Consider the following 19,052-nt stretch of genomic DNA (forward strand, 5'->3'; position numbering starts at 1 on the left):
TATTTTAAAGTTTGTCTTGAGTTTGTAGTGTGTCATGGTCATTTATAGTTTTCACTGGGCCTAATTATTTAAACTTTAGCTTTAGTTTCCTACAGTAGAATGCATTTCGAAGACTGGCTGTAGGCTGTTGTGTGCCTCCTGTTTATAAAGTGGCCTTTTATAGGAATTGGGTCTTAGTATATATTCCTATAAACTATTACTTTTCTTGGGAATTCAGCTGTTAGCTGTTATATCCTAAGGTCCCAGCTTCGTGAAAACTTCATTCATCATAGTATTGCCAGTGTTGTATTTGTAAACCCTGTGAACTGGCTGGGTTTGACTGTGATCTGTTTAAGTATAGTCATTTGAGTCTAAGAGAAATCTGATCAAATGTATCTATGCCTGCAATTTTATATTGTTAAAAGGGAAATGAGAGGAAACTTTTACTTCAATTCCCAGCCCTTGGGTAAATAAGAGTATCATAGATTGCTTAGAAGGAGCTAACTTCTATTCCTTGGTCACTGCATGCGATCATTAGTTCAAATTACATTGAAGCAGTCATTTCCTCAGTTTTCCGTTAGACTGTCCCTGAGTCTACTTGAAACACCTGGTTTGGTTAAGTTAGGGAATCATGAGGCTAAAGTAGGCCAAGGGACTCTTAATTTCATAAGTAATTTATTATATTGCTTAATGGCTCACTTTTTTCCCTAACCTGGATTACTTATCAGCACATGTTTGAAAAGAATACTTATGATTGATCATTATTATAATAAATTGTGCTGCCTTATGAGAGTGTCCATTTTCCTATCTTTACTTAACAAAATCTAGTTTCTTTGTGCTACATACAACAAAGATAGTTCTAAAGAGAGAAAGTAGGTACTTTAGTAGTTAGGACAAGTGATGATATTTAGCTGTCATTTTCATCACAGATTAAGATATATCCCTCATACTTGGTAGATAGTCTATCAGAGCTACATTGTGGTGAGGGCAAGACATTTAGAAAATGTCGCACAGCATGTGCACCAGCTGCTTAAGCATAATGGTTAGCTGCAGACCCATGTCATAGCTTCAGTCTTAAGATGATCGTCAATTCTCTAAATCTGCAGGGGTCCTGTTTCTGAATATTTAACCTACTGTGTAGTCTTTGGAAAAGAAAAAGTTTATCATACCAGCCCGGCAGTGGCTTTAGGAAAGTCAGGTGTTGAATAGTCATTCTGGCATCTGTTAACTTAAGGTGACCATATGTGTGTTTGGTAATCTTACAAGAGACTGTATTGATCTGGGTTATAAATACTTAGGAAGAATGTCAAAGCTCATTGCAAAGTATTTTACAAAACAGGACAATATAGGTGCTTAAAGGCAAATGCCTCCCTGAAAACTTAATGTCCCTGAGGTTATGGCGAGGGCAGGACATTTAGAAAATGCCACACAGAACATGTGCACCAGCTGTTTAAGCATAATGGTTAGCCTCAGCTCCCTGTCATAGCTTGAGTCTTGAAACTGATTCTCACAATCTACAGGGTCCTGTTATTGAATATTTAGCCTAATGTACTGTGCTACAGGGCATTTGGAGTGCTGTGCTCTATTATTTGCAAATTTAAATTTCAAACGAGAAAAGACTCCTAGAAGGAAAAGTAAGCTGTCATATTAGACAAGGTTTGAATAAAGATGCAAACCTAAAATATATTGTCAGAATGAAGTATCAGAAAAAGGAAGCCAATTTGGTGTCTAATGCTTAATTAGGAACTCATCTAGAAAGATGAGCCATTTAATAGTTAAGTCAGACTTTAAATTGGGTAATTGACTTTGGCTTTTCTAAGCTAATCAGTTTTTGTCTTATGTTTACACATGTAATGTTCATTTTTAAAATGTTTAAACTTGTGCTCTAGGATTCAGTTGGTGACATTAACATTGAAATTCTATAATCACATGTAAAATAGAATTTGAGCCGATCTGGCGGTCAGTTAGGGTTATCACTTATATTTATCTTCTGTGGTAGTGATCCACATTTACTAGAGTTAGGTTTTTTTTTTACCCTCTGAGTAATTTTAGTAACAATGGGATACTAGAAGTACCCCCTTCTCATCTTGTTTATTGTAGGTATCATGTATTTGTCACTACCCAGTCTACTAAGTAGATGTCAGTAGTGGAAACTATGTCAGGAAACTCAAATATTTTTAAATGTGGGTTATAATTATAGGGTAGAGGAACCCAAAAAAGGACAGTTTTACTTTATAGACCACGTTAATGTAAAGTACTACTATGAAATACAAGCCTTATGGATTAAAGGCATAGAGCACATCAGCCTCACTTGGTTTTATGCCTTAATGACCTGTGTCCTAAGGGGCTCTTTGGGGTCAGAAGGGTAAGGAGAGGAGGGGAGAGAGAATAGCCTGCTACATCTTCACATGGTTGGTTGGCATAGCCTGTGTACCTGTGGTATCTACCTATCCCAAATTTCACAAACCTCTCATAATGAACATTTATAAATTAATAAAGAAGAGATTGCAGTAATAAACCTTACTCTTTTTAAATGTGTCTCTGAATGAACTTTTTATTTTCATGGGAACAGGTATATACATCTTTATTTAGTTGTAATGAAGATGCAAGTCAGTTTTATGTTGTGCTTTTTACTTACTGCTACATTAGGTGCTTTACATGCATTGTCTCATTTAATCCTTAAGGCAATTACCAGAGAGGTACTATTATTGCTGTTGTTTGGCAGAAGGTGAAATTGAGCTTGGAGTATTTAAATAAGATCACAATATCTGGGAAAGTAGAACTGGAGATTCAAATCCAGGTCTGTGTGGTTTGGAAAATTTTGAGCTCTTTACCCACTAAGCCATACCATCTCCTTTTTGATGAACTTTCAAGCCAGACTTACGTGAAAATATTGTGTCTAATTAGTAGAAATTTTAACTTCTCAGCATTTACTGACAATTTTTACATGACTAAAACTCATACAGAGACTTCCATTGTCTTTTTTATCTCTTGTAGGAACTGAAAGATGTGGGTCATCGCGATCAGATGGCTGCAGCCAGAGGAATCCTGCAGAAAAACGTTCCAATCCTCTATACCGCCTCCCAGGCCTGCCTACAGCACCCTGATGTTGCAGCCTATAAGGCCAACAGAGACCTTATATACAAGCAGCTGCAGCAGGCAGTCACTGGCATTTCCAATGCAGCCCAGGCCGCCGCTTCAGACGATGCTTCCCAGCACCAGGGCGGAGGAGGAGGGGAACTGGCATATGCTCTCAATAACTTTGATGTAAGTTATGCATGGGAGGAAACTTCAGGCTCTTGACCATCCCCCAGAGTTAACAGATTTCTGGTGAAATGTGATCAAGATTTCTGATGAAAGCTCAGTTTTGACTTAGATTTGCAATCTAAGTTGAAAGTAATGTTCATGAATCATCAGTCTACTTGATCTTGACTTGGCCTGTGGCATTTATCTTTTCTTTCTTTTCTTTTCTAGTATGAGTTAAACTTCTGAATCCCTTTATCCACCTTGTTTCCCCATGAGATCATTCTTTATTGAGGATATGAGTTTGGTTCATTTCAAGCAAGATTTTAACCTTTTGGCAGATATGAGACTGGGTGATTCAGAGATATAGTGCATGTAGGCTCTGCCCTCCGGCAGCCTACAGTCTAGTAGAAGATAAGTAAATGACTATAACAGAAGTGACTATCAACAATGTGACTGTAACAGAAGTGCCATCATCTTACTCTTATTTGTCTGTCTAGATATAATTTTCAATGACTAAATTGTAATAATAGACAAAATTTATTCAAGTGGAAGTAATTTGGAATTAAATGCTTCCTTAGTATGCTATATAGTCACCTTTTATGGATGATGCCCCAGATCAGTTCTTTGTACATACTGTCCTAATGTATCAACTCTAATCTTAATTTTTTTGGTGGGTTGTGTTTTTTAATTCCTACCCACAATGCCTCATGGCTTCCAGTAGATGGCAGCAGTTTAAGATTTATTTTTTTAAGAGTGAGTGAGTGTGAATGTGTGTGTGTGTGTTTGCTTTAATTTGCTTTAAAACCAACTGTTTGGGTTAATGTCTTTTTAAAATTAACATATGGGAAAATTGCCTTCCAAGTGGCCAGCATCCTTTCATAAATAGGAATGTTTTGAAATAACAGAATCAATATAATGGAGTGCATTTTAATAGTTTTTCTTTGCCTTTACCTTTTATTTCCATTTGTCTCAACCCTTTACTTTGGCTTGGGTAACTGATCCTTGCTGATATGCATGGCTGATTTAAGACTTCTCATAAATCAGTGTTAAGCATAAAGACTTTTTAACACTGAATTATTTAGGACTGAATTTTTATCCTGTAATCTTAAATATTAAATGACTTTATGGCATACTCTTATGATGCATCTTAGAATTTACTGGCACTGTTGTTTTTCCCCTCAAATTTGGCATTATTTGGTATTGGCCTGTCTCAAGGCAGTAAGGGTTACATTTTGCCCTGAGTGCTGAGTAGTATCTACCAGAGACCACTTAACTGTTAGGGCTACAGTGAAACTTCATTCATGAAATGAGGGAGTTTGACTAAATGATTGTAGGCCCATCGCAGCTCTATTAAAAGTCTGTGAATCATTCCTCATTCCTGTTGGTCAGAAGGCATTGTGTATTCAGTTTTGACCAGAGAAATCCTGCAGTAACTTAATTTTGGTAACAAAAATGATTAGCTAAAATGTAGGTTGATAATGAACTCAGGATATTTATTACATGTTCAATTTCGAAACTGAGGGTTCTTTGGAAGGGAAAGAAGAAATGTATACTTACTGGAAAAGGGCATGCTTTTTAAATAAAAAACCTGGCATTTAAGTTGAAATCAATAAGAATATAGTCCCTATAAAGAAAAACTAAGGCAGAATATTTGCACAAACATTTACCAGTTTGAAGAAATTGTGTAAAATGGAGAAGTTGGAGGGAGGTCAGTAGCTATTGTTCTGGGAGTGTTAATTTTGACCTTGTACCTTACAGCTTACTATGACCTAATCACCTCCCTCATCACAGGCAAAGCTAGGTTTAAGTAGAGTCAGGGGAGTAAAGAGACAGAGGAAGAATTTATTCGCATTGGGACAGTTTTACCTCACAGAGTGACTTTCCTGGAAATAGATTGCATCTATTACTGAATACATAGAGGTATTTGTGGAAAGAAAGTTTAGATATAACAGAATAATCAAGTTGAGACTGAATTATTTATTAAATATTTTAGATTTTTGAAAGTTTTATATATTTAAAGTTATTAATATAAATTTTACAAATTTTTATAAATGCATAAAATTTTATAAAAACTTATTTTTTATAAATTATAAGATTTGGTGAGATGTGTACATTAAGATAAAATAGATTGAAATTGGTTATAAATACATTCTGAAACTTGGAGTCAGTATTTTGTTTTCATTTACTAATTTTATTGTGGTGAAACAGTTCTGCTAATGTCATGTAGCAGTTTTATATTTAGTACACAGAAAAGAAAAAGAGATCTAACTTATTGTCCTTGTAATTATCATTTGGTAACTTAACTTACTAATACTGAATTGGCTGACCTTCAGATGTTCAGATTAAGTAGTGTGAGGATGATTTTTACGTCGACGTATTTGTTTTTGCATTTGTGGTGTCATACCTTACCCAGGCTCCATTCAGCTAGATAGTATTGTTTCTAGTGCCTTCTTTGAGAAGTTATCCACCATAGTCCAACTTGTAATGATGGTCTCTCATCACCAAGAGGTACAGCTTTCTTTGAGACAATGGAATTTTTATGTTAATTTAGCACTTTCCTGACCTTCTTAGGTAATGGGAACAGAGATCAGCATTAACATTCAATAACACTTCCTCTACAGAAACAAATAATTGTGGACCCCTTGAGCTTCAGCGAGGAGCGCTTTAGGCCTTCCCTGGAGGAGCGCCTGGAAAGCATCATTAGTGGGGCTGCCCTGATGGCTGACTCATCCTGCACTCGTGATGACCGGCGTGAGAGAATTGTGGCAGAGTGTAATGCTGTCCGCCAGGCCCTGCAGGACCTTCTCTCGGAGTACATGGGCAATGTGAGTGTCAGAATTTTTTTTTTTTTTTTAAATAAGAGGAGTTTTCCATGACAGGTAGTGGATTTGAGAGGTTCTTACTATAAATGTCAAATAAGTTCTTGGCTCCTTGACTCTTTTGGGTGGGGCACAGTTTTCAGTGAATGGATAAATGGCATTCTATGTGCCCCCCCTTTCCCTAACTTTTTATTTTGAAAGTTTTAAAATTTACGAGGTTGATAAAATGAGCACCCTTCTACCTTTTATCTAGATTCATCAATTAACACATGAATACATGTGTATGTGTGTGTGTATAAATGTATGTATATGTATATATACACATATATAATCTTTTTTCTGTAAGACATTTGAAAGTAAGTTACAGATATTGTGTCACTTCACCTCTAAATATTTCACCTCTAAAACCTTCAGTACCCCTAAAATTCATTATCATATCTAGGTGCCATCTAGTTTTGGGTAAAATGGAATGCTGAAAATATTTATAGTTGATGTTTTTTTCATGTCCATATAGAACGTTATCAGAGTAGGTAATTGTGGAGAATAGCTGTGCTAGGTGAACTGAGTAGTGTTTTTGAGTTTTAAGGTTTGTGAAATTTGACACCTTTTTTTTTTTGCCATAGAAAATTCTGTATTTGTTGGTTTTTTTCTCTACTGTCAATGTCTGCCTTTTTTCTTTTTTAATAACTTTCTCCTTCATTCCAGTTATTTAATGCTAACTTAGGGTTACTGTAGTATAGACCTTGTACTCAATATTTTACTGTGGCAAAGAAGGAATAAATTTTTAAAAAATTCTATAAAATAATTTTTTGGGGAAGAGGGACAATACGGATTAGTTCTCTGTAATGATTTTTGCCTGTTTAATGCTTGTCAGGAAAAGATCTTGGTACTTTCTCATTTGTTCATTTGCAGTACATCTTGTTTGTTCACTTCCATGCCTCTACAAATGCATGTATAATGGTGAGTCATATTGGAATTCCTAGGGTGAAGATGAATTCCTTCCTGCATTTATCTTGTTTATGCCATATTTTGAAATTAGTGTAGCATATTCAATTTTTTTTAAGCCATTACCATGTTTTGATCATATGCAGTCTACCTTGGAAAAATGAGATTAGAGGCTTAGTTAAATCAAATGGAAAAAGTGGTTGATAAGTCACAGTGAATATGTGGGACACATTTAAAAATCAGAAAATACAAAAAATGGATAACTTGAAGAATAGCTCCCAAAGCTATCATGTGTAGCTGAAGTGCTACAAAAGTGTCCAATCAGTTATGATAAGGAAATGACTTTAAAAATGGCCTTTAATGGAAGAATGTATGGTAAGTCTGTTCTCATTTTTCCATACTAGAGCTTCGTAACCAGTCTATCAGATAACCTTTGAGTCTTGGAGTTGGTCTGGTCTTGGGCCAGTCATTTCTAGTCAAGAGTAACCTTCTGGTGTTTCCCCAGAGTGTCATACAAATAGTACTTTCTCTTGTGCCATGGATTTAAGTAAAAGTGGGAAACACACTGAAAACATGGAGACCCTAACAGCACTCTTGCATAACATTTTATTATGTAAGTGAAAACTAGAACAATGATTGACACTGGGCTGAAATTTAAGGATTATGGTGGAGGTTTTGAAAGAAATTATATTAGGATTCAGAAATACATTTTGCAATATGGTCTCTGGGCAGGTTTCTCCTAAAGATGAAAAATTTAGTTTCCTTGTATTGATTCATGTGAGCAGAGTAGAGTCTGTCAAAAAGTGATGGAGTGCAGATGAAATGGGGAATGAAGCACACTTGAAGAAAGCTTACAACAGTAGAAGGGTCTGCAGGAAGCAGTCCCAACTGGGGACAGATTTTTTTACTTACAAAGCATTCAAAAACATTTAGAACCTCTGGTGACAATCAGAACTTAAGTGGCAATGTCTTCCTGTCACTCAGTTCATATTGAGTATGCTTCACGTGCAAAGTAGTGTGCTGGGTACTATGTACGAGGAGGAATGAGGCACTGATCCTTCCCTTCTGAAACAGACAGGGTCTCTACAGGGACTTTATTGGGAATGCCATCATAGACACTGTATACATGTCATGGGGATTGCAAAGAGGATGCCATTATTTCTAGCTGGAAAGCCGGAGAAGACTTATTTTATGTCCCCTAGGGTGAGCTCTACCTTGATTTTTTTTTTTTTAAAGGTTCACTTTTACAGCAGGATACACATTCTTTGCAAGTGTACATGGAATGTTTCCCAGAATAGATCACACACTAGGCCATAAAAAGGGCCTCAGTAAATTAAAAAAGATTGAAATTGTACCAACCAGCTTCTCAGACCACAGAGGTATAAAACTAGAAATAAATTATGCAAAGAAAACAAAAAAGCCCACAAACTCATGGAGGATTAACAACATGCTCCTAAATAATGAATGGATCAATGGCCAAAACACAGAGATAAGGCAATATATGGAGACAAATGAAAACAATAACACAACAGGGCAAAACCTGTGGGATGCAGCAAAGGCATTTCTAAGAGGAAAGTATATAGCAATATAGGCTTACCTCAAGAAACAATAATCCCAAATGAAGAGTATAAACTCACAATTAATGGAAGTAGAAAAGAAGAACAAATGAGGCCCCAGGTCAGTAGAAGGAGGGACATAATAAAGATCAGAGCAGAAATAAATAAAATCAAGAAGAATAAAACAATAGAAAGAACAAAAGCCAAGATATGAAAGCAACCTAAGTGTCCATCAGTAAATAAATGGATAAAGAAGATGTGCTACATATACACAATGGAATACTATTTAGCCATAAGAAGAAAACAAATCCTACCATTTGCAACAGCATGGATGGAGCTATAGGGTATTATGCTCAGTGAAATAAGCCAGGCAGAGAAAGACAAGTACCAAATGATTTCCCTCATTTGTGGAGTATAACTATGAAGCAAAACAAGAAACAAACAGCAGCAGACTCACAGACTCCAAGAAGTGACTAGTGGTTACCAAAGGGGAAGGGTGGAGGAGGGTGGATGGGAGGGAGGGAGGGAGAAGGAGATTGAGGGGTATTATGATTAGTACACATGGTTGGGGGGAGTCATGGGGAAGACAGTATAGCACAGAGAAGACAAGTAATGACTCTGTGGCATCTTACTACATTGATGGACAGTGACTTCAGTGGGGTATGGGGGGGACTTGATAATATGGGTGAATGTCATAAGCACAATGTTTTTCATGTGAAACCTTCATAAGAGTGTTTATCAATGATACCTTAAAAAAAATAGAAAGAATCAATGAAACCAGGAGCTGGTTCTTTGAGAAATAAACAAAATAGATAAACCCTTAGCCAGACTTAGCAAGAAAAAAAGAGTGTATACACATAAACAGAATCCGAAATGAAAAAGGAAAAATCACAACAGACACCATGGAAATACAAAGCATTATTAGATAATACTATAAAAAGTTATAAGCCAATAGGTTGGACAACCTAGAAGAAATGGACAACTTTCTAGAAAAATACAACCTTCCAAGACTGACTGAGGAAGAAACAGAGAATCTGAACAGATCAATTACCAGCAGTGAAATAGAATTGTTAATCAGAAAACTACCTACGAGGAAAACCCTGGCCCACAGCTGAATTTTATCAAACATTTAAAGAAGAGCTAATATCCATCCTCCTCAAAGTATTCTAAAAGAGGAGGGAGTATTTCCAAGCTCATTCTACGATGACAGCATCACTGTAATACCCAAAGCAGACAAAGACATCACAAAAAAAAGAAAATTACAGACCAGTATCCCCAATGAACATAGATGCGGAAATCCTCAACAAAATATTAGGAAACCAAATCCAAAAGTACATCAAAAAGATCATCCATCATGACCAAGTTGGATTTATTCCATGGATGCAAGGATGGTACAATATTTGAAAGTCCGTCAGCATCATATACCACATCAAAAAAGGACGGACAGAAATCACATGATCATCTCAATAGATGCTAAAAAAGCATTTGACAAAATTCAACATCCATTCATGATAAAAACTCAACAAAATGGGTATAGAGGGTAAGTACTTCAACATAATAAAGGTCATATACAACAAACCTGCAGCCAACATATACTTAATAGTGTTCCTCTAAGATTGAGAACAAGACAAGAATGCCCACTCTCCCCACTTTTCTTCAACATGGTATTGGAAGTCCTAGCCATGGCAGTCATATAACACAAAGAAATTAAAAGCATCCAGATTGGTTAAGGAAGAATTAAACTGTCACTGTTTAGAGACAACATGGTATTTTATTATACATAGAAAACTCTGAAGACTCCACCAAAAATCTATTAGAACTAATAACTGAATTCAGCAAAGTTGTTGTATACAAAATTAACACACAGAAATCTGTTGCATTCCTGTATATTAATGGATTAGCAGAAAGAGAAATCAGGAAAACAACTCCATTCACAATTGCATCAAAAAGTGTAAAGTACCTAGGAAGCAACCTAACCAAGGAGGTGAAAGACCTATATACTCTGAAAACTACAAGACATTCATGAGAGAAATTAAAGAAGACACTAATGAATGGAAGTACCTCCTGTGCTCATGGATAGGAAGAATTAATATTGTGTGAATGACCATCCTGCCTAAAGCAGTCTACAGATTCAATGCAGTTCCAATCACAATACCAACAGCATTCTTCAATGAAGTAGAACAAATAGTTCTAAAATTAATATGGAACCACAAAAGACTCTGAATAGCCAAAGCCATCCTGAGAAGGAAGAATAAAGCTGGGGGGATTACACGCCCCAACTTCAAGCTCTACTACAAAGCCACAATCATCAAAACAACTTGGTACTGGCACAAGAACAGACCCATAGATCAATGGAACAGAACAGAGAGCCCAGATATAAACCCACACATCTATGGTCAATTAATATATGATAAAGGAGCCATGGATATACAATGAGGAAATGACAGCCTCTTCAACAACTGGTGTTGGCAAAACTGGACAGCTACATGCAAGAGAATGAAACTGGATTACTGTCTAAATCCATACACAATAGTAAACTCAAAATAGATTAAAGACCTGAATGTAAGTCATGAAACGATAAAACTCTTAGAAGAAGACAGAGGCAAAAATTCCTTGAATATAAACATGAGCAACTTTTTCCCATATACATCTCCTTAGGCAAGGGAAACAAAAGCAAAAATGAACAAATGGGACTACATCAAACTAAAAAGCTTCTGTACAGCAAAGGACACTATCAGCAGAACAAAAAGGCATCCTACAGTATGGGAGAATATATTTGTAAATGACATATCTGACAAGGGGTTAACATCCAAAATATATAAAGAACTCACACACTTCAACACCCAAAAAGCAAATATAAAAAATGGGTGGGGGATATGAACAGACAATTCTCCAAAGAAGGAATTCAGATGGCCTCAAGCATATGAAAAGATGGTCCGCATCACTAATTATCAGGGAAATGAAAATTAAAACCACAATGAGATATCACCTCACACCAGTTAGGATGACCAACATGGAAAAGACAAGGAACAACAAATGCTAGCAAGGATGTGGAGAAAGGGGAACCCTCTTACACTGTTGGTGAGAATGTAAATTATTTCAACCATTGTGGAAAGCAGTATGGAGATTCCTCAGAAAACTAAAAATAGAAATACCATTTGACCCAGGAATTCCACTTCTAGGAATTTTCCCAAAGAATACTAGGTCCTGGATTCAAAAACATATGCACCACTATGTTTATCATAACACTATTTACAATAGCCAAAATATGAAAACAACCTAAGTGTCCCATCAGTAGATGAATGGATAAAGAAGAAGTGGTACATATATGCAATGGAATATTACTTAGCCATAAAAAAGAAATCCTACCATTTGCAACAACATGGATGGAGCTAGAGGATGTTATGCTCAGTGAAATAAGCCAGGCAGAGAAAGATAAGTACCGAATGACTTCACTCATTTGTGGAATATAAAAACAAAGCAAAACTGAATGAATAGAATAGCAGCAGACTCAGACTCCAAGAAGGGGCTAGCAGTTACCAAAGGAAAGGGGCTGGGGAAGGTGGGTGGGGAGGGAGGGAGAAGTGGATTAAGGGGCTCTATAATTCGCAATCATAATGTAGGTAGGTCATGGGGGAGGCAGTACAGCATGGAGAAGACAAGTAATGACTGTGTAGCATCTACTGTGCTGATAGTGACTGCAGTGGTGGCGGGGAGGTGAGGGGGGGCTTGATAATATGGGTGAATGTTGAAACCACAGTGTTGGTCATGTGAAACCTTCATAAGATTGTATCCAAAGATAATTTAATAAAAAGAAAAGAAAAGAAAAACGTTCACTTTCAGTTTCGATTATTTCTGTTGAAAATATATTAGACAAATAATTATAGTATGTGGAGAATTGAAGACTGTGGAGTAATTAAAACTGGTTCACTGCTTAGGGCTTTATAGACAGAGTAGGAAAGTCCAGAAGGGCTCATGTGTTTTTTCTTTTTGCATTTCCTGGATTCTCTCAGTAATGTCATTATTTTTATAGACTCTTAAAATCTCTTGTGTCTTCCTTCTTCTGTGTGGCCACTACCAAGTTCTGTTGGTTTTTCCTCTAAGGCAATGATTTCTTAACTTTGGATGTACATCAGAATCCCAGGGGAACTTAAAAAAATTCCTGATGTCCAGGTGTACCCCAATTAATCACTGGATTGAGGTCCAGGCATCAATATTTCTAAAAGTTCCCCACCTGATTGCAGAGTGCAGTTAAGGTGAAGAAATTGCTCTCATGGTTTCTTGCACTTGTCCCTTTCTGTCTCCACTGCCGTTGCTGCTTTCTAGGCTCTTCTACTCGCTTTCCAGTCTGTTCTGCCTACTCAGGCCAGTCTTTGCTCATGACTTCAGTAGGAATTGTTCATTATGTGTTTGAAATTCCCTTCTCACCTGTTTAAACCTAACCTGTTGTCCTTCAAGGCCCACTCTCCATTACCCATATCTCTGCTGAAGGCTGTTTCAAAATGCACATTCTACATTATTTCTTTGCTGTTTGAAGTTGTGGACCTAATTGTTTACTTCCTTAAATTGTTGCTTAATTGTGTTTTCTTTATCCATGTGATTTCTGCCACCAAGTTTTAAGCTTCTGAAAATGGAAACTATTTTACAAGTATTCTTTCAGGGTCTAGTAAAATGCTAGAAGAGGTACTCAGTATTTGCTTAATGAACCATGCTGACTTGGGAGAGTGAATAGAATGAACAGTATTATGCTAGGGATAAATTAGTGAAAAAAGGAAAGGTCCTTGATTTTATAGGCCTTACCTTCTTCAAAGTTATAGGGAGGAGGCTGTGGATGGTTTAACTCTACTTTCTATAGATCCTGCAGTACATAGATGACATTTGTAGAAAAAAATTAAACCAAGTACTCTTGAAATAAGCAGTGAGTGAAAGTGATACCTTACTTAGGGTGGAATTAAATTAATCAGGCAAGGGCCAAACTCCCTTTTAAAGGCTCCAAGGGCTAGGAGGCCAGCAACCTTAATGCTCCTTCTTGCATTGTGGTTTAAAGTTGAAGGGTAGTCTTGGCTCTATTGCTAACTTACTGTTCAGAGATCTAAGAGTTATTGATGTTATAAGTAATGCATTTGACCCCTACTTACTTAACATTATGAAAATACCTCATATGCGTGACAGTTCAGTGGATCTTTGTACTTGGAAATGATTTCCAGGTTTCCTTGAAATAAAATGTGGTTATTGTGGTTAAGTTTAATTTTTTCTTTTTCTATCAGCCTAAGGTTACTCTGCCTGTGAAGGTTTAGAGAAAGAAAAACAGCTGTGTGGGTGTCTAATCTTAAAAGGTTTAAAAGTGAATGGATTGAAAATAAAATGAAATGTAATTGAATTTGAAAAAGTTTTTGCCACTTTGTTTATTTTGACATAATTGAAAGTCATACCTAAACATTAAATCAAGCCATTAGTACTCTTAACCCTTTAGCCATACCTATTTCCAGTTTTTTCCTTTTCTTCTATGCAGAGTTTTTAATGGTTTTAATCCTCCTAATGTTCTCTGCATATAAACAAAATATTCATATAACTAGGGTTCAAACTATCAGGTTAATGGGTTAAAATTTCTGCTCCTTGAATCTGTAGCTGACTTTGGAGCCTAATTGTGTTAAAATTTTCTCTGAAGTTACTTCAGTGCCAGTGAAAAACCTTCTGAAGAGCCTGTACCTTATAACTGAGTTCTTTATTTCAGACTCTTCATTCTGCTGAAGGATGAAGGATATTCATCTGCTGATCCTTAATATATTTCTTTTTTTCCTTTATTAGGGCATGTGCTTTGAGCTGTTCTTCTAATAGTAGAATTTGAGGGGACCACACTTACTTATCTCAGTCATCACATCCATCTTCAATCTCCTGATGCTTCAAAAAACGAAGCCCCTAGTCTGAAAAAAAACACCTAACACATTGTCTGAAACATAGAAGACCCACAATCTTTGAAAAGAATTCCATTTGGTTTTGAGCTGAGCAGTCTCGCTCAGCATTTCATGGTGTTAAAAAACAACTCAACCAAGTAAATCTGAAGATCGAATTCGCTTTATTAAGTGATTCTTGAGCAGGATCTATGTAGCAAGTAGAGAGATGCTTCCAAGGGCTACAGAAAGCAAGACGTTTTTAAAGGCAGGACAAGGAAGTCTTGAACAGAGAAGAGGATTATTTTGGGTGAGGTCACCTTCATTGGAGACAAAAGAGTCTTATTAGGGGGGATTACCTCATCTTCCTTGGGGGGTTGGAGAGAGCACATGTGACAGATGATTTTCCTGCAGACTACATTCTAGGGGAGTTTGAAACTGCAATTAGGTTAGGTATTAAGCCTCAGTTTGGTAACTTTGCCTAGCAGAAGTGACCCCATGTTGGGCCTATGTCTTTCTTTTTACCAGTGGTCATGTGTTGACTGCCTGGAGTTAGGCTTAACAATTTTTGAGAACAAGCACAGGCCTTGCACTTGTATAGCTCTAGCTCTGTGCCATCCAGTCTGGTAGCCAGTAGCCGTGTGTAGCTGTTGAGCTACAAAATGTGATGCCTCCAAATTCAGATGTACTGTAAGTAAAACCACAAACCAGATTTCAAACACTCAGTACACAAAAAGGATGTAAAATATCTCAATACTACCTCATTGATAATATTTGGATATATTAGATTTAAAGTTTTTTAATTTTTACCTATTTCTCTTTACTTATGGCTACTAGAAGATTTAAAATTAAATATGTAGTTATGTTTCTTGCTCACATTATATTTCTTTAAGATAGTTCTGACTACTGGGTAGCCAGCCAGCTAAGGTGAGTAGATAAAGGTTTAGCATCAACTTCTTCATTGAATGTCCAGAACAGTACAGTAATCCACAGGTAGTAGCCATTAAAGCTTTTTTTCTTTAAAAAAAAAAACACCTATAACTGTAGTTTTAGGCAAGGGGAAATTGGTATGCCTTAGGACTTGGTGAGGATGGTATTGCTTAAGGATAAATTTTATCTTTCCCGTAAATGTTGGATGCAGTGATTATAGGATCCTTAAAGAGGAATGCCTTAACTGGGCATTCTTTGGGTTGGCCTGGGCATATATTTGAGGGGTTTGATTATGTTAATATGTCAGGCATAAAGTTTTTATTTGATTTAGATAATAGTTTGATATGGAATATATGAATAGGATGTAGTTAATGTTCACTTTCAAAGATATATTGTTATTGTAGTGAAGGGAGGCACTTAATTTAGATGCTAATCTCTTCTCAGTTTTACAGATGCTTTCCTGGAATCACTTTAGCACAGCCAGAGCTTCCCAGTCTTCGCAGGACTCTTTGAAGAGCTTTTTGCTGCATTATTTTGTGGCTGCATTTTGTTATTTTCAATATTAGAATAGCTTCGTATTATTCTGATGATAAAAGTTCTGTTTCATTATGTATCACCTGTAATCCTGCCACCTATTTTTGGTCTGTGGCAGTTCATACTTCATTCTGGATATGTGTATATGTGCACACATATCTGTTCTTAACATTTTTCTCTTTTTTTAAAAATAAAAATAAGGATTTTCTGTACAATTATATTGCTTACCATAAACTAGCCATTGTACTAAGAGACATACATTATTATCTATTTTATTCCTATAATAGCCCTTATTGTGTTATTTGCTCAAAAATATGTATACATACAGCTGAGATTTGAACTCAGATCTCTCTGACGTGAAATTCTGAGCTCTTAATACTTTTATCACTGTGCATCTTTGCAAGTCACATCATCATCTCTTCATGATAGCGGAGTTTCCCACTGTATAGCTTTATTAATGTCTGTTCTCCAATGAAATATTCCACACTAAATAGATAGACCCAGGTCTGGAAGAACTGCTTGAAGTAAGCAGAACAAGAAAGCTTTTAAGAGTGTTCTCCCAAGCTAGACTCTCTGGTGTTTACTTGAGTGTCACAGATGTTTCTGTTGGCTCTCTGATGTGCAGTCACAGGGGCCAAGTTTTGTTACACAGTGTGCTATGATTTCCATCTTTGTTTGAACCCTTGGGTTTCCTGCAGTATACCTGCAGTACCTGGATTGGTAGTCCGTAGTTCTGGAGCTCTGCTTGCCTATGATTTTATTGATATGTTAGTGTAAGCTTTTCTGTGAACTGCCTAGCATGTTTTGGAGAATTTAGATATAAATAGATGTTGCACTGAATGCAGAATTTGAGCACATGTAGGGCTTGTATCTCTTGTCAGAGCAGCATTTATTTCATTTGGAAACATATCAGAAATTAATGTGTGATTTTCATATGGTGCAGGATGAGAGGTTTAAAAGACCTTTACTCTGAGGAAGACATCTCACCCCAGTTATATTTTGTGTTGCTTTCTGGCCAGAGGTTCAGTGTTAAATGCTAGTCTGGTGTTATGAATTGCCATATTTAACAGGCAAGTTCTTAACCTTTTATATGCAGAAAGGTGTGTATTTATGTAGAAGATGAATGGTGCTGGCCTAGTGGATCAGTAATGGAGTGGTCTCCTGAAATCAGGATGATGGAGAAGACGTGGAAACCTGCCCAGTGTCAGGCTGCAGATTGATTGGGTTTTAGACTCCATGAGATTGCTGTTAGACTGTCCTTGGTATTACTTTATGCTCTTGAGATGTTAGGCAAGCTTGTTCATATCTAAAAATAATGCTTCTGGATCAAAAGGTAATAACCTCTAAACGTATCAGAATATTAGTATTTGTAGCTAGGTGTTGGGATGATAAGCAATACGAATTTTTCTATAGTTTTCCCACAGTTTGGACAATGTTTCTTATAGTCATAATGATATAAAGTTTAAAAATAAACTTAGACTCTTAGTTTAATGTGTCTTGGATTTTCGGTTTTGTTTATAATCATATACTGTGTTTAATTCCAGAGCACTATTAATATGGGAAAATAGGATTTTCATTGTAATAAGGTCTTGATTCATTTTTTTTGAGGTAATGATTCATTCAAGACTAGTTTTAAGTGGTGGTGAGTTGTGTGCTCTTTTTGTTTACTATAGTACACATTTCTAGCAAGTTTGGGTCAAAACAGACTTCTCTGTGTAGAAGCATTTGCATCATCCTTTTCTTGAATTCTATATCAAAGTGATTTTTGACCACAGGAGTGTATAACTGTAGTTGAGAATTTGGAAGTTACAGTGATGTTATGATCTAGTGCAGGGGTTGACAAATTTTAGTTCTCTGGTCAAGTCTGCCTGCCACCTATTTTTGTAAATACATTTTTATTGGAACACAGCCATGCCCATTTATCATCATCTATGGCTGCTTTTTCTCTAGAGTAGCACAGTAGAGTAGTTGTGACAGGGACTGAATGGCCCCCACCAGTCCCAAAAATATTTGCTATCTGGTCCTTTATAGAAGTTTGCTGAACCTTAATCTAGTCCAGCCAACAAGTTTTTGTAAGGTTTTAAATTATAAATTCAATTTCTTTAATGGATATGTAAGACTGTTTAAGTTATTTCTTTCTTCCTGGATAAGTTTTAGAAGCTTGTGGCTTCTTCTAAGGAATTTGTCCATTTTATAGTTAGTCACATTTTATGTGCAGAGTTGTTTGTAGCATTCTTTCATTATTCTTTTAATGTTTGTGGGGAGTCAGTAGCCATATTTTCTAATTCATTCCTAATGTTGGTAATTTGTGTCTGCTCTCTTTTTTCCTTGTCAATCTGGCTATATAGGTTTATCAAGTCTATTAATCTTTTGAAAGAACCGGCTCTGGCTTCATTGATTTCTCTTACTATTTTCAATTTCAGTTGTTTCTGCTCTTACTTCCCTTCTTCTGTTTCTTTGGTTTTATTCTACTCTTCCTTTTTTTTTTTAGTTTCTTGAGTTTTAGAACTTAGGTTATCATTTGAGACCTTTCCTTTTTTAAAATGTAAAGATTTATGGCAGATTTCCATATAAGCCCTGCTTTGTTTGTATCCGATAAATTTTAATACATTATATTTTCATTTTTGTTCAGTTCAGAATATTTAAAATTTTTCTTTGAATGTTGTTCTTTGATTAGTGGATTATTTGGAAATGTGCTACTTAATTTCCAAATATTTGGAGATTTTTCTTATTATGTTTCTGTTACTGATTTCTGGCTTAATTCAAATTCATTACAGTCAGAGAATATACTTTGTGTGATTCCAGTTCTTTAAATTGTTTATTGAGGTTTGTTTTATGACCCAGTGCTGCCTTTGTGAATGTTCTATCTGCACTTGAAAACAATATGTATTCTTCTCTTGCTAGATGGAATATTCTATAAATATCAGTTAGATTCAGTTGGTTAATGGCATTGATTGATCCAGTTGGTTCAATTTTTCTGTACCTTGCTTGCTTGCTTATTTATTTATTTAGGGTTTGTTTGATGACTGAGAAAGGAGTGTTGCAGGCTCTAATTGTAGATTTGGCCCTTTATCATTTCAATTCTCAGATTACTACTCTGTGTATTCTGTCCAGAGTTTTTAGTTACATTTAGTGGGGTAAATGGTGTGTGT

General features: G+C 36.1%; 1 protein-coding gene across 1 annotated transcript in view; it reads left to right on the top strand.

Annotated features, from left to right (window-relative positions):
* The window catches only part of CTNNA1 (catenin alpha 1), a 218,260-nt gene that overhangs the window by 74,333 nt on the left and 124,875 nt on the right, over positions 1 to 19,052 (top strand). The window contains exons 6-7 of the mRNA XM_036897096.2: positions 2,977 to 3,246; positions 5,847 to 6,050. Of these exons, the coding sequence (XP_036752991.1) occupies positions 2,977 to 3,246; positions 5,847 to 6,050 (474 nt within the window). The remainder of the gene's footprint in view (positions 1 to 2,976; positions 3,247 to 5,846; positions 6,051 to 19,052) is intronic.

The sequence above is a fragment of the Manis pentadactyla genome, chromosome 13 (assembly GCF_030020395.1).
Source record: "Manis pentadactyla isolate mManPen7 chromosome 13, mManPen7.hap1, whole genome shotgun sequence".
Taxonomy (NCBI): Eukaryota; Metazoa; Chordata; class Mammalia; order Pholidota; family Manidae; genus Manis; species Manis pentadactyla.